This window comes from Trachinotus anak, unplaced genomic scaffold (assembly GCF_046630095.1).
Source record: "Trachinotus anak isolate AG129_WGS33_773 ecotype Australia unplaced genomic scaffold, CSIRO_AGI_Tana_v1 ptg000009l, whole genome shotgun sequence".
NCBI classification, from domain to species: domain Eukaryota; kingdom Metazoa; phylum Chordata; class Actinopteri; order Carangiformes; family Carangidae; genus Trachinotus; species Trachinotus anak.
Window position 1 is genome coordinate 12,895,839 of NW_027273860.1, and position 16,445 is coordinate 12,912,283.

The 16,445-nt window shown below is 41.1% G+C and overlaps 1 protein-coding gene across 3 annotated transcripts in view; it reads right to left on the reverse strand.

Moving 5' to 3' along the window:
- cntnap2a (contactin associated protein 2a) overlaps positions 1-16,445 on the reverse strand; it is a 338,398-nt gene that overhangs the window by 166,013 nt on the left and 155,940 nt on the right. For all 3 annotated transcript variants that reach the window (XM_071485431.1, XM_071485429.1, XM_071485430.1), the window contains one exon: positions 2,351-2,544. In XM_071485431.1, coding sequence (XP_071341532.1) covers positions 2,351-2,544 — 194 coding nt within the window. The remainder of the gene's footprint in view (positions 1-2,350; positions 2,545-16,445) is intronic.

Below are 16,445 nucleotides of genomic sequence, written 5' to 3' on the forward strand. Positions count from 1 at the left end.
TAGTATGAAAATATGAAAACACATTATAACTGGAACTTATAATTCTATGGCGTAGCAGCTGCATTTCAGGAATAAAATTTGAGGGACAGAGAGTTTTCCCTCAGTGACGCCTGTCAGGAAACACTTCCCTAAGCTTGCGTACCATCTGCAAAAAGCTGCCCCAGTGAAATGCTTTTCTTCGAATATTAGGCTATGCAGTAGGTGATTAAATCTAGGATAGGCTGTATTTTCACATTCTGATGTTTTTTGTTTTTATTTTGTTTGTTTTTATGTTTTTTTTTTCTTCTCGAGATTTCTGCTGACCAAGCCCAAGAGATGAGCTACCATCAGGCTCCAGTTCCATTTAATACCATCATCATAAAAAGCAGTCACTCATTGAGCTCAGCCTCTTCAGAGTTTTGTTTGTCAATCCTTGCTTACAACACTTAGTGAAGCCGAAGGCAAGCTAAAATTAATTGATATATCAAACTGTAGATTAGAAATATTGATGATTATTTTCCAAGCATGAGAAACAAGGTCAAAAAGGAAGAAAAGAACCAGATTCAGAAGCTGATGAAAACTGGCAGTGAATGTGAGTAATTCTTTAATTTGGTAAAATAAACATAGCAGCATGAAAAATAACAATGTTTCACAGGAAAAGCAACTCTGAATTAAAGTACACTAAAAGTGTAGTTAAGTAGAAAGCAAAAAGTAAAAACACAGAAAATTGCTTTTGTGTTGTAACCAACAGTCGGAATGTGGTATAATTTCATCTAAGCAAGCATTTAAGTGTTTTGTCTGCAGCTTAAAAAGCAGAACATGTTTCAACATTTTAGCATTCTGGAGAAAAAAATGTTTCCTCAGATTCACTATTTAGTTACACCCTGATCATAAACAAGGGTCAAAAGGGCTCAGCAGGGTTTTCTTTTTTATCCCACTTGTTTTCAACATTTAACTTATAGAAAGGCAACAGAAAAATAAAGACATGCAGTATATTTCTCACAACCTTGAACAATATGGTTCAAAGTTACTCTACTACTGCTATAAAGATCTCTTGATTCATTTAAGGTATATCCTTGAAATTATTTACACTATTTAGAAGGTTTCCTTCTCATTTTTGCTGCATCCTCCTCTATGTCCTTGACGCTTGTGTACTTGCTTTTCTTCTCTTTAGACCTTTAGCTAAATCTGATACATCTGCAACATATCGATGCAAATTAGCATGTGTTGTCCCTGACCAGTAGATCAGTAAGGTAAACTAAAGTACATAGACCTAATGGCCTTCTACAGGAGATAATTACCTGAGAATCCAACTGTGGTAGGGTTAATAATGCTCATTCTCTTTCTACACTTCTAGCAGATGCTTCTAGCAGATGAGAATCAGATAGACTGGGGTAAAAAAAAACATACCCTGTCTGACTCCACTAGTGGAGCAAACAAACAGCCCCCTCCCATTTACTTCCAGGTCCTAGACTTCTGCTGACTGGCTTGGTGCATCAATGTTATTCATGACAGGGGTATTTTTCTACTCCCCCACTCTCCTCTAGCTGAAAGCCCATCTGTTATTACCTGTAGCCCTCCACCAAACAGATATAGTGAATAGTGTGGGCCATTAACTACATTAGCCAGTGATCATGGATTGTCAGATGTGCCACTCGCTTGCTAACAATGCGGTGATGGAGGTCTGTTGGTTTGGAATATGAGACGTAGATGATACAGCCAGAAAGAATTCACATCCATACAATGTCAAAGGATAAAGAGCCAGTGGCTCATTCCCAAATGTTGTTCTCACACTGTATTTTCCATCTAGAGCCCATCAGGGCTTGAATGAGGTCTGTGACTGAGATGATACAATTGCTTAAAACTGAGCTAATTAATTGATGAATATTTATGTGCACCACTGTGGCGCTCTGAGAGCGTTCCTCCCACACAAGGTTTTCTGCTCTGGGTTACGGTAGGGTGAAAGAAAGCCTTCACATTTTCATAATAATGACAAGAAAATTTATCTTGTTTTAACAGCAGAGTTTCATTTAATTTCCTCTTTTGTCACCGTGGAAGTATTTCCCTTCTGAGCAGTCCTAAACACCTACATCTTTAGTCATATATTCATTTCTACACAAAAAAAAGAATTAACAGGTGAAAATAAAAAATATAGTTATAAGACCAGATATTTTCCAGAATAGTGGATAAAAATAGCTCTGGATATGATTTATATATGATACAATGATCAACCAACGTGACTTTAAAAACAGGCTGACTGTAGAGCTCTGTGTTTGATGGTCTTGCTGTCTGTTCCCTTTCTAACAGCCTGTGGCTGTTGCTTGTACAAACGCACATACTGTGTACACAAATACATCTCTTGTTCACTCACCCAAATGTTGCCATCTTGGTGATATGGTTTCCAGTTCCGCCCTGTGTCACTGTAGAGAACACGGTACCGTGTTGTCCAATCAGAGCTGCTGTAGCGACCCTGTGTTGCTATGGCGCTCACCTGCTTCCTGGAACCCAGGTCTACCTGTAGCCACTGGTAATGGTCACTGTCCAGAGGTGACCACCCACCGGCACCTGCAGAGCAAGGGACATTTTATGAGAGGCAAGTCAAAGGTTGTCTAGTCTTCAAAAATGTTACTTTGCTTTAACAGTGTGAAGTAGAGGTGGGAAAGAACATCCACACGGGAATATATTGTATTACTTCCTCTTGCACATTATCAATACACTGCTGCCACATAGATATTTTCATTAGAAATATGCATGCGCTCTAAATGGATTCCACCGCCAATTTGCCTACCAGAGTCACTACTTCATGACTCCTCATGGTGACGCTTATGAAATGAATGATGGTAAACTTGTGGTGAAGACGAAGAAACTCACAAAGGGAACATAACAGACAGCGTGGACAGCTTGAGAAAATAAATCACAGAGGTCCGTCATCTTTCAAGTCGGACGTCTGGGCCCACTTCTGCTTTTACAACATGCTTATGGCACAAATAAAATTGATAAAGACCACGCGGCATTAACGAATTGTGTAGAATTGTGTCCACTTTTATACAAAACAAGGTGATTATCCTTGTTAAACACTGAATATGTTTATTTTTATGTGTTTATTTTCAGGGAGAAATGTGTATTGTTGTACATTGTTACATCTAACTGAACATATACTGTGAACCTGACACCACAATGCAGTGAAGACATACATGATCCCTGCGTTTTGCCCTTCTAAGGGTATTTTCTTCTTCACTTACACAGATATCATGATGTATTGCAGAATCACTATATCATGATATCATCATTACTGTGGGCAACACATTGTGATGGTGTTGTGGTATCATGAATTTCTCGCTGAATCCCCCCCCCTAGTGTATAGTCAGTGTAATAATTTTATAGGAAAATGGCTTGGCCCTGGGGTAATAAATAAAAAGTCACATATTTGGCAGTGTTCTTTCGTCAGTGTATTATTTGCAAGAGCTGTCTGTTGTGCATACACACCGGGTTGCCAATGTTCAGGGCAGACAAGCTCTTGAGTCCAAGACAAGCAGAGAGACAGCATGGTACCACCATAATGACATTTTATAAAGAGAATGTGTTACAAGGTTATAGTCTGTACTGTTATTAATGGTCAGTGTCCAGCAGAGAGCGGCCCAGACATCTGCTCCAAGACAGACATAGGAATAGTGTGGGAGAAATAATATTTTTCAGGGTTAGAGCCTGCAGACAATAAAGATGTTTCACAAGAATGGCAAATACACTCTTCTGAAGTATCTTATAATTATTCACTCTCCAACAACACAGACACTTCAACTTCAAGAAAAATGTAATTTGCATGTTTGACATTTCAGGATGGATTCCTTTGGTTACTGGTACGCAAGCAGCATTTCCACCATTTTGGAGCGGCAGCCCACCATTGCTTCAGAATCGTATGAAATGTCATTAAGTCGCAATTACACAACTTCGCAGAGGGCTTTCAATTTGAAACAAAGGACACAGGAAGTGGAGACTCGTCTATGCATCCTTGCACGCATTTGACCCAGTCAGTTGTCTGTGGTCTAAGTGGCCGATGAGACAGAGAGAGGAGAAGAGAAAAAGGCAAAGAGGAGAAACAAAAGAAAGCACGGCTCTACAGTAAAAGCATTTCACCTGCATGTGCAAATTAAAAGATGTTCGCAAACTGTAAAATGGATGTGCAAAAAAAAAAAAAAAAGAGTTTTACAAAAGCCCAAGCAGCCTCTTATGCTGATCTTACACCAAACAACTTTTTAAGGGATTTCACTGTCATAAGTTTTTAGTCTTGGCTCATGAAAATAGTGATGTTCAATGACACACCAAACAAGAATCAGCAAACCAAGTTGATCCAAGTTGAGCATTGAGGCACAGGAATTTTAACCTTTGGTGCAGGGCTTGCATTAAATAATAAAAATAATAATAATAATAATAATCAGCTACATCGCCTCATTTTAACAGGTGCTGAGCATTGCTTTCGGTGGTTAAAATGACAATGACTGCTGCTGGTACATCATATTAGCTGTCACTAATTAATATTAATTCCGTCAGTAACTTGATGTTGCTTTTGCTGAGTATTGGCAACAGCAACCTCTGCAGCCACAAGTTGGAATTACAGGATGCTGGTTCATTAAATTCTATTGGGCTCTGAGTCCAAGCGGCCTCGAGCTTCACATGTTGCTCTGCTGTAGCAAAGAAGCTAATTAATGAGGACCGGATGAGAGCTGCCACCACATTTGTGAAAAGGATTCTTTTCAAATTGGCGAAAGGTTGTGGAAAAATGGAGACAGCATGACAAATCATGTTTTCATCTTGAGGCTCTGAACAAGATTGCCAGGTTAACGAACACACCAATCAATGCTCTGCTGCCTGATATCGTGGCAAAAGAACAAAACACTGCCAGGATGGCTCTTGAGCTGGCTTTTAGGGCAATCAATTTTTTTAGCCCGTGAAGGGCTACCTGTGAGAGGCCAGTGTCATTGTGACAGAGTATTATGGCAACTCATGAGCAGCTCGCGAGTGGATGCTCAGGAGAGACAATTCGATGTCAGACACAGTGCAGAATGAAATACTTGAATGCTTTGCACATGGTGTTCAGTGCAAGATAATCACTGGGGCATCTGACACTCATTACTATGGGTTGACCAGAGAGGAACATTGGACACTGGGCCATCTGAGCAGTTCTACTTTCAAACCTTCAAACCTTTCCCAGCAGAGTGTATTTTTTTTTTTTTTTTTTTGGGCTTTTTATGCCTTTATTATAGCTTAGTGGAGACTGACAGGAAAGGGGGTAGAGAGAGGGGAATGACATGCAGAAAAGAGTTGGACTGGTCGGGAGTCGAACCAGTGACTGCCTGCTAAGAGCATCTTGCGCTCAACATGGTATGCGCCCTAACCACTCTACAACTGGGCCGCCCAGCAGAGTGTATTTTTGAGATTTTATAATGCACCTGACAAAACATCAGTAACCCTCTTTCTCTTCTTGCAACTGAACCTTCTTTAGGAAAAGCTACAAGGTTACAGTTTCATTGGTGCCAGCAGCTTTGTTTCCTCTGGGATGCAAGCACAACTTAAGGAGATTTGCCCTGGTTCATTATTCGTATACTGTTGCAACCATGCTCTAGAGCATCGCCACATTCAGGCAGCAAAGTGCAAAAACTTGTACCAATTTTCTGGTGATGAAGATGTCGTGCAATATTCTTGGGTCCAACAAGGTGGTGTGTGAGGACAAAATCAATATCAAGGATATGCCATGCCAATGGCCCACACTCCAGCAGGATCCAGGTGTTCATGCTGAGATACAGGCAGAAGTAGCGGGGCTTTGCAAGTAAGCTATGAAGGGGAGAACTGTCTTTGGGCTTCTCTGTTCTGAGTTAGTATCTAGACCTTGTTGTGGCAGGAAGTTTGCAGAGTGCATACACTCTGCATATGTACACTGTGTACATATGCTTCAAGAAATCATATGCGCACAGAGAGGATGGAGCTGTGGAGGAAATTTTGGCTAAGACAAAGGCATTTCCATTAGCAAACAACCTATAGTTGCCGCCAGACTCTAGCAGACAAGCAGGGCACCATCACCAAGGGAGCAAATTCTCATGGACTCTGCAAAGGGGACATAGAGGGGCCAAGTTGATTTTCCTTCAGCTTCCCAGTAACATGGATGTGTCTCTACACTTGCAACTGAGGATGCTGGAAAAAACACCAAGAAACACTCTGCACAGTCCAGGAACAATAAACAATGAATGTCGTGTAGCATATAGTATGACGCCATTATATAGACTGACTTTCTCTCAACAATCCCAACTCTGAATAACAGTCTCTCTGCCCCTAGTAGCTAGTAGTTCATGTTCAAGCAAACAAAGCCTATCAATCGCTCAGGCAACAAAAACAGAGATGCTAGTGACTAGTCCCTTCGCCTCTGCCATGATATCCGTACTGAGAACACTGAGCTATGTTTTTTTCTAACTTACTACCACTAACTAGATGACGACCCATAATTGTGGGTGTGCCATAGTGCTGTGAAGCACTACGTGCTACTTACAAGAGATCATGCTCTCTCAACCTAAGTTATGTAGTGCAAGAGCAGGCGATAGGGCGCAGAGTGGTAATGAAATGGGCAGCATTCTCCCTGTTACAGTAAAATTATTTGAAGCTATTATTCTAAGGTATAATAGTTGCCTAATCTTGCATTAAGTGGTAAGAGTGATATCATTTGGCCTCCTAGTCTACCTTTTTGTATATAGCTGAGGGTTATAGAAAATAACCCCCCGAGGTGGAATGTTTATGATCTCCTATACAGAGGAGGTGCACTAAAGTTAGAAAACATTTTTCCGAGATGAAATATTGCTTTGAAGAAAATGACCATCTCTAAAGGCATCAAAGGAGAGTGTTTCAGTGCCATTTTCCCATGGCTACAGTGTCTGGTGGAATAGATGGCTGTGTTTGTTTCATAATCCACTCAGTGGCAGTCAGCATCCTTGTGCTAACCTGAAACCTCATGGCTCTGCCTTCATTGCCAGACAAATTCTTATGTGCCCTCCAAAAGTTGCACCCCTTTGCACCTCCAGGTGTCTACCTGAGGCAGGGCCAAAACTCCCCTGGACCTTGCAGGTTAAATGAGCCTCTGGTTAAATGGTGTGGAAACAAAAGAGCAAGGCAACTGCTAGACAGAAGGGAAAGAAAAATGTTGGACAATATCCCACTGACCTGATTTCATCTGAAAAATAAGAGACAGAGAAAAAACTAATTCCAAATTTGTACTAACTGTAGGCTTCTGTGAGGACAGTAGCCACCGTATAAATACACTTGTATTTGTTTTATAATACAAGTAAAATGAGAAAGAGTGCATAAAACAGATGTAGGGACCAGTGCACACATAGACACACCAGGCACTGAAGATGTATCAGTGCATCAAACAGCTGAGCCAGTAACAGAACAGGTCAGTAAAATGATTATCAGGAAGAGTGGGTGGTGGATGGACTGCGAACTGGCCATGTCACGGCCGTCTTCCTTGATTCTCGGTGATGGATTTTCTTTTTCTAAAGGACATAAATACAGATAAGACATTGATGGTCTGGAAGCAAAAGTGAAGGAGAGTGACTGATTTAAAAGTGACAGGGAAAGAGAGAAAACAGAAACATGGGGACAAAGTGAGAGAGTGGGAGATAATAAGACCAAGAAAGTACAAGAGTAGGAGAAGAACGCCAAGCACAGTGGAGGAGGCTTGAGAGATTATATGATATCATATGATAAAATAGAGGCGAGGTGGTTTGCGATGTATCCCCTTCCCTTGACAAAAATCCTATATCTTATCCAATTACAGAGCCATTACACTCTAGCCCCAGCGTTGACAGATAACCAGGCCCATATAAGTGGAAATGTCAATACCTCAAAAAACCCGTTGAAGCAAAGCCATTTCCCTGGGGTGGGGGTGTATCAAAAGTGGGGAGAGTAGAGGGAGGGTGAGGTGAGGAATTGGGTACAGGAGGGGCATTGTGATAGTGATAAGTAAATAGACAGTAGAAAACAAAGATTAAGAAGATGAACTGAGCGGACAATGATCGAGGCAGCGTGGCACTTTGAACAAGATCAGAAGATGGGTGTTGGAAAGAATGACGAGAAGGTGTGTGGTGTTGTGGTGGTGAGGGGATGACAAGTGAGAGGAGGAGGCAGAAAAATGGAAATGTGGGAGAGTAAGAGAGATGAATGAGGTTAACAGAAGAGGGAGTGATGAGAGGGCATTTTATGGCTCTGGTATGGGTGGGGGGCAGAGATGAGATAGCATGTGGATGAGATGAAAAAAAAGGACAGGAAGGGAGCAATGTAGTTATGGTAAAGAAGGTGATAGATGAGCACAAAAGTGAAGAGGGGATGAGGAAGAGAGCACAGGGCAAAGGATGAGAAACTTGGGAGAAAGAGAGATAAATGGAAGCCATTCAACACCGAAAAAGGGGCACCGTCAAGTGAGAATTAGTCTTCAGGTGGTTTTAAATGACATGGAATAGAAGCAAAGATTGGAAAAAATATGGCTAGAGTTCAAGACAATAGGAAAGACAGAGGAAAGTGAGAAAGGAGCAGTCAGAATATACAGTATGTGCAATGTGGCCATAACTGCACATTCCCCAATAATGGTGGGGCATTGAAGGTTGGTATACAGAAAGTATTTTAGTGTCAGCTCATCTGAAAGTTGAGCCACAAGAGATGTGTGGCTCCATTTCTGTATGTATCCTCAAAAATACTAAAGACACACCCATACACTTTGTTTTGTCTGAAGGGGTTGGTCATTGGTCATTATCTAATGACAGTAATGACCCATGAGATATTTTAATTTCAAAAACTGGCTATCAAAATGTCAAAATGCATTTATCCAGTGAAAGCTGACCTGCCAAATCTTTCCCCAGTCAAAACCTGTTTTGTTGGAGCTGCTAATGTTCAGTTTTCCACTGTTGGCCATTGAGAAACACAAGCAAACAGTGTTCAAGGCCACTTAAACAGTAAATTTCCAACATTATCTACCCTGCAGAGCTAATGCCTCCCTGACCACACTCACTGGTGCCTGGTAAACAGCCATTCAAACACAAATTGCACAGGCAATTCACACTCCCTGCGGCTCAAGCATCTCTTAAAAACTTTACAGATTTGTAATTGATCACCTGTCCACCAACCTGCCCTCTGAACTTCTTGCAGTCCCAGCCACCTGACTCCCATAACCACCTTTCTACCAGTCTTTTATTGCAGATTAGCCACACTCTGTACATACAGTATATAGCACCTGCACACTAATACAGGTTCTCTGCCAGAGTGAATGTTGAGTCCAGTTTGAGTACATCCATGAGTTTGAAGACGTATCAGACACACAACAGTTCATAATACTACAACACAGAACATTTTACACTTCTGGAAAGTTATCATGGCAACAATGATTTGATTCTCAATCAATTCTCAACTAGTGCTGCACAATTAATCAAAATATAATCAAAATCGCTGGGTCGGCCCGGTAGTCAAGTTGTTAGGGTGCTCTTAGCAGGCAGTCACCGGTTCGACTCCCAATCGGTCTGACTCTTTCCTGCATGTCATTCCCCTCTCTCTACCCCCTTTCCTGTCAGTCTCCACTAATCTATCATAAAGGCACAGAAATGCCCAAAAAAAAATAAATAAATAAAAATGTGTATATATATATATATATATATATATATATATATATATATATATATATATATATATATATAAATAATCAAAATCGCAATATGGCAAAATGTAATATCCAAATCACTGGAGCTGCAATTTTTTTGATCAAGGGAAAATGTTGTTGTTGTGCATCCTTCGCACCATAAGCATTGTGGTGCTACAGAGAGGCCCTGGCCTATAAATCATATTCTCCACCGTGCAGCCCTGGTCTCAACAATCCCAACCCAAACATTAGAATTACAGCATTTATGTTACAATGTAATCACCACTGGTGACAAGTATCAATTTTGATTAAAACATGCAGGTGTTCTAAACAGATTCCCTCGCTGACCTACCAGACCTACCGGAGTCACCACTTCTCCTCATGGTGGCGCCTATCGATTGAATAAGGGTGAATTGAAGACGAAGAAACTCACAGGGGGAATATGGCAGACGGTGTAGACCACATGAGAAAAATTACTGAGGAACTATTTTCTTTCAATTTGAAAATCTGGTCTGGCTTTGGCTTTTGCAACTCTTATGGCACAAATAAAAACCAGAAAGCCTCCAAAACACTCTCACGCGCATACACACACACACGCACACACACACACACATACTGCCAGACCAGGCCTCCACTGGAGAGAGCAGGTCTTTCACTCTTACACATCGACACACACCTTGGCATAAACACACACATGCATTACGCAGACTCAGTGGCACTTTATTGTAATCAGCACAGCGCACCAGGAAATACGAATCTCGAAAAAACTCCCAAATGTAGCAAAGAAATGTTGCACTTGCATGAGGTGGGTTTTCAGACTATTTTTTTCAAAGCAATATTTTGCAAAATTGCTATGGAAACATTTTTTTTACATTCAAGTCCTGCAAAAAAAGTGTAATGGAAACCCAGCTAGTTTGTGTGTTAAAGAGGCACTAACCTAAGAGTCTATGCACATTGTTTTATCTGAGTTGTGAAATTCTGTGAAACACTACAGTGCAGTGAATAAATACAGGATTTTTGCCTTTCAGGGATGTTTTTTCCAGCTTCACTTATACAGATATTATGATGTATAGTAGATGACCATCCTTATCGTAGGCAACGTATCATGATAGAATCAGATCGTGAGTTACTCCGCGATTACCACCCTAATGTGACATACCATAAATATGAGCTGTTTGATTGGCTAGTGCACTGCACTGCTTGATGATGTTGCATTGTGTTGTGTTGAAACTTTTTTTAAATGGATACTTCAGCCTGTCTTTCCCACAGTCTCAGTGAAATGAATGAGGTGACTGTATTTTAAAGAAGTGCTTCTGTAAGTCTAAACGGGGCTTTAAGGGTGAATGAAAGGACAGGGTGACGGTTAGGAAAAAAGGGGATGAAGACGAAGGATGGAACAGACGGCATGTTAGGGTTATGGGGTTACCAGAAGGAACAGATGGGAGCGAGAGAGAGGCAGATAGATTGAAAAGTCCTGAGAGATGTAAAGGTTCAAAAGATTGTGAAAATGATGGCAGCATTTCGGAAAGATGGACCAAAAAAAAAAAAAAAGTGAAAAGAGAGCTTTGGGCTAAAGAGCTTGATGTTAGAGGTCAGGGGAGGAACAAGGGACATGAATCGAGGATGAGCGGGAGCCAAAAAAAAAAAAAAAGAGCAGGAACCAGAGAAGTGAAATGGACAAATGCTGTCATAGATTGGAGTGGAAAGGAGATGCCTGGAAAAGAAGAACAGATGAGAGTTGAGAGAGGAGGAGGGGCGGCTTGACAGAGGTTGGGGGTGGAGGGGTGAAGAGTGATATAAGAAGACAAAAAAAAAAAAGAACAGAGGTGCAGTGAAAGGTGAAAGCCAGAGGGAGGAAGGGGAGAAGTGAGAAGAGGTTGACAGAATAAAGTGGAGATGGAGGAGGCTGCCGAGAATGGAAGGTAAGAGAGTGAGAGAAGAGGAGCATCAGCGAAAGAAGAAAAAGGAAAAAAAGGAAGAGAACGAGGAGGGGAGGACCGTCGGGGGACTGTCACCGTTCTCTCGCCTGTCACACACACAGATGTTCAGGGAGGAGAGGAGGAGCAGGAGGAGGACAGACGAGAGAACAGGGGACCAGAGAAGGTCAAAGAAACCACCTCTGAGGAAGATACGAAGAAAAGGAGAAAGGCAAGTAACAAAAAGAAAAAAAGATCAGGAGATAGAACCCAGGATAAAGGACGGACAATAAGTACAATCCAAGAGGAATGCAGAGAGAATAAAGCCTTGAAAGCAAAAGAGTTGATAACAATCTTGAAAGTACTGCAGATACCAAATCACTTTCAATGGATAAGAGACACTTAGAGCGTGTGTGTGTGTGTGTGTGTGTGTGTGTTATTTGTGATATTTGAAGTCTGTAGACTCAGTCTGTGAACTCAGTACATTGAGGCATTAAGCAATGAAAAAATAATTACAAAGGTAAACTAGGAAAAAAAAAATAACACCATTCAAATGGTCTGAGTCAGACAGTTGGAACACTTAGTTAAGTAACTGATTAGTCAGCAACAATCTAATAACTGATTAATTTTTCAATCTTAATCTACCAAAAATACTGACCAGCTTTCTAAATGAGAGGATTTGTATGTTTATAACTGTAAATAGAAAACCTTTACATTTTCAACTGTTGGCCAACAAAGAAGCAAGATGAAAAGGCACCTCAGACTCTGGTCATGAACATTTTCACAGTTTTATTATGACATTGTGGTTACTAAACAGTTGGTGGATCAATGAAAAATGACTGATTAATTAATAATAACCCCACCCAGTCAGAGAGATCGAATACCCTTTAATGAACGTAAAAACAGCTGAAAATCTAATCAGATTTTTTCTCTCACTGGGGAAATACTCTGGTATTGATGATATACTTGAGCAATTTATCAGCTCATCCTGCAGTGGCTTAAAATCTGTCTGAATGGACAAAGCTCCCATTTACATCCCCATCCCACTATTCTACAATATATCCTTTTAATTTTTGATGTGGAACCAGTTCCTGTGGCACTGAGGCTGGCATTTTTACCTTAACACCACGTTAGAAATCAGATTACTCTGCTACCTGAAGGCTACCTGATGAAAATGTTCCTGTGTTGTACCCTTCACATGTCTGTACTGAGACACTCCTTCTGATAAAAAGGAGCTAACCAAGGCCAAAAACATGGTTGGAGTTTCTCCAAGCTTGCAAAACAGGGTTTGAGCTATCTGTGATGACACAGATAACCCAGCGTTGTAGCTGTAGCAGCACAGCTGGAGTGTCTTACAGTGGAATGAAACAGATATCAGGACTGATTGGAACCACAAACATTCTCAGAAACAACCATACAAGTGTGTTGTGTATATGCAGTACATGCACACACAGGCGAAACACCAGCTTTTATCAGTTGTTCAGTTTCTCAGTGGAATAAAGCTGTGTAGCTGTGTCTGTGGGCTGTGAACAAACTGACCATACAAAGTTAGTTATTGCCCGTTTTTCACAAAAAACAATAAAAATGAATGTACAGTAAAAGCCACTGAAAAGTCATCTTGGGAATGTGGGTTGCACCAGCAGCAATGTGCTAATTGAGTAAAGGCAGGGGAATTTAATGGGGAGAAGATCAGTTCCCAAATTTTTCTGGCATCTGTTCAACACTCGTTAGGCTGTTTACATCCTCCTGCTGTTTTTTAAATACAGCTGATCAGAGTCTCAGGGTTGTCCATCGCTCCTGGGGAGGGAACTTGATAATATACTTAAAATATGTACTGTATGGATAATCCAGAGAAAGTTAGAATGTGAGCACAAATGTGAAATTAGGCGTAAATCTTTGTATGTGATGATTACAGCCAAGCGGAGTATCATAAAATATGTGGTTTAATTCAACTTCCTGACTGAGTAAGTAGCTTCTACAGTACTGATACAAAATGAGTCAGAGAAGAGGCAAAGAGCAACAGTGGAGAAAAACAGAAAGAGCAAGTGTGCAAGATAAGGTAACGCAGGAACAAAAGTGGGATCATACGAGTGAAACTGTGTGCGAGAGTGCAAAAGAGAGATAAAAGATTTCTAAAACACAGAGGTGGGAGAGATTTTCAAGTCAAAGACCAGAGTTCAGATAGTGACTTCAGACGGAGTGACTTTGGATGGGTGACGAGCAGCTGATGACAGGCATGACACACGAACAGAAGTGACAGTGGCAGATCAGAGCATCAAACAAGAACATCTTTCTTCTGTCTTACTGTCAGCATGGGAAAGTGAGTGGGCAGAATCCGTTAAATGCTTTCATGCCTCTGTACTCGCTTTTAGGTACTGTATGTGTGTGAGAACATTTGAGTGGGTTTATCAAAGTTGCCACTTTTCACACCAAAACCACATTAACAGTATTAATTAATTAAGATGCTAGGCCACGAGGAAAATGCAGCAGAGAGAAAACAGCTGGTTAACCCTCTGCTAGTACTTCATCTTTCTGTCATGGAGCAAAGGGAGCGGATGGAGACAGAGTAATTTAATTAGGAGCGGACCGCCATTATCGATGGATGACTGCAACAGCTAGAGACATCAAACAATTTTGCAAGATGACAGAGAGTGAAAGGCAATGCATGAAAGGGGAGGGAGAATCGGGTTAATTGTCCAGCAAGTCAGAGCGCATTTGTATTGCAGTACTGTGATGCCTTTCATGTGAATGATGAGGAATACCGTGTAACTTTTTAAAACTTAGGAAAAACTTGGAAAAGTGTGCATCAGTGTGAGAATGTGAGAGAAGAAAAAATAGATAATGAGGTCTGGGAAGAAAGAAAGCAGACAGGCTGAGAAAATGGAGTGTGGGATTGAGAATGTTACTGTAGAAAATAGAAAGTGTATGGGGGGAAAATGAGATGGAGAGGGAAAAAGAGGAGACAACGATGTGATGGAGGGCAGACAGAGACAAGAAAGAGCTGAGAGGAACACAGAGGAAGAGGGATAAGGAGAAAGAGAGGAGAAAAGAAAATGGAATGTAAGGATCAGTGGCCACGTGTTTGTGATTAGTGGCCCAATCTCATGCTTGGCCACGTCTACACGGCACAGCAGTGTGGGGGCACATGCATGCTCACATGCGCACAACTCCATAGGGATATTCAAACACACACGAATCAGTTCACCCATTCATCTTTCGCTTTCTTCACACACAAATTGTATTCATTGCTCTCCTCTGTGATTGGCTCTGACCAAAGCCCAAATCATCCTTTGACCGCTTCACTGAATGAAGGCTGATTCAAAATGACCCACTGTCAACTGCAGAGATAACAAGATGCACACACAAGGAAATTTCATAGATTTTTTATTTTTATTTTTTTTTGCGATTATGCAAGACTTGTACTCTGAGATCCCTCTCTAAAACTTATTGCTGGATTTCAGGAGTTACACATTTGCGGCTGAAATTGTCAACCATACATTGTTCATCACTTTTCACTTTCACTGCTTACTGTCCATTTCAGTCTGTTCACACACCTCCGAGGCCCCTTCTCTCTCTCTCTCCATGTCTGCCATTCCTCCCACACCTCCTCTCTTCACTTCTTCACATACTCTATTCTCTTTTTAGGCTTCACCCTCTCCATGCCTCTTCTATTTTAACCAATATCTACAAGGCCTCTGTCTTTGGCTGGAAGCACTGAGCAGCTCAGTCATGTGGATATGTGACTAGTGGAAACTTATGTGGAGATCATCTCTCTACTGCTGAAGGTTAAAGCAGGGTTTCTCTAACATTTTGGAGTTGTGGAGTTGTGATAGTTGGGGCCTGACTAATACATCGACAGGCTGATTTTAATGGGTAATTCAAGCTAATTACAGATAAACAATAATAAGTAACAATAAGTAACAAATTAAAGTAACTGAGAGGCAGAGGTAGGTGCTTGAACTATTTCATTACCTAGTTAATTCATAAAATACTGTTGGTAAGACACTAATCCTGTATGTGAGTTACTTGTATGCTCTGCACCATACACTGACAAACTCGATTTTACATTTATTTTTGCAACAGTAAGACAATTTTAGTGGGTAAATGAAAAATGACCTCAACATTTCCTCTGTCGTGCAGCAAACAACACCAGTGAGGGCACTGTAGCCTGTTTGTGCTGTCATTGATTCCATCCGCTAAGTACCCCTTAATAGGGCCCCGGCCGTTCTGAGTCGATTTGATTGCACTGTCATGTCAGCCTGTGTGCTGCATTTCTGTTTCCCTCGCTGTTTTTAGAAACAATAAAAGAGCAAAGAAAAAATCCAGATCAGGGAATTTTAAAATCAAAAGGTCTCTCTTGCTCTATCATTCTCTCATCTCTCTCACTCTCCATATAGCACCTCCATACAGCCTATAATAGGTTGCATAAAGGCCCACTACAAGTCCTCACCCTCTCTGCAATGAGCCATCAGCTCTGCGCCTGACGTAAGTATAATAATATAGTTAAGAACAATTGTATAATGTCCGCTGTGGCTGTGGAGGAGTTTTGCAAAGTTTATGAAAATTACAACCCACACATGGGGTATCTTCGGTTGTTCTTGGAAACTAACTGGGTGCTTTGACTATGAAAGCACAAACATTTAGCAGTTCATGGTTTCCATGTCTGTAAGGCTTTGATGTTATTTTCAATATCTGACCAAGTCTGCGAGCGTCCATATGGTCCATATGCACACATCTGCATGCAGCTCAAAATTTGAAACTGCTCTAACTTTCTGCACTATATGCACCAGAGGACGCTCATTTCATGCACTATACATATGGACTGTTTATTTCGCTTCCTTGGTCAACTTCTTGTTATGTGGTTGCCCACACTTTTTTTTTTT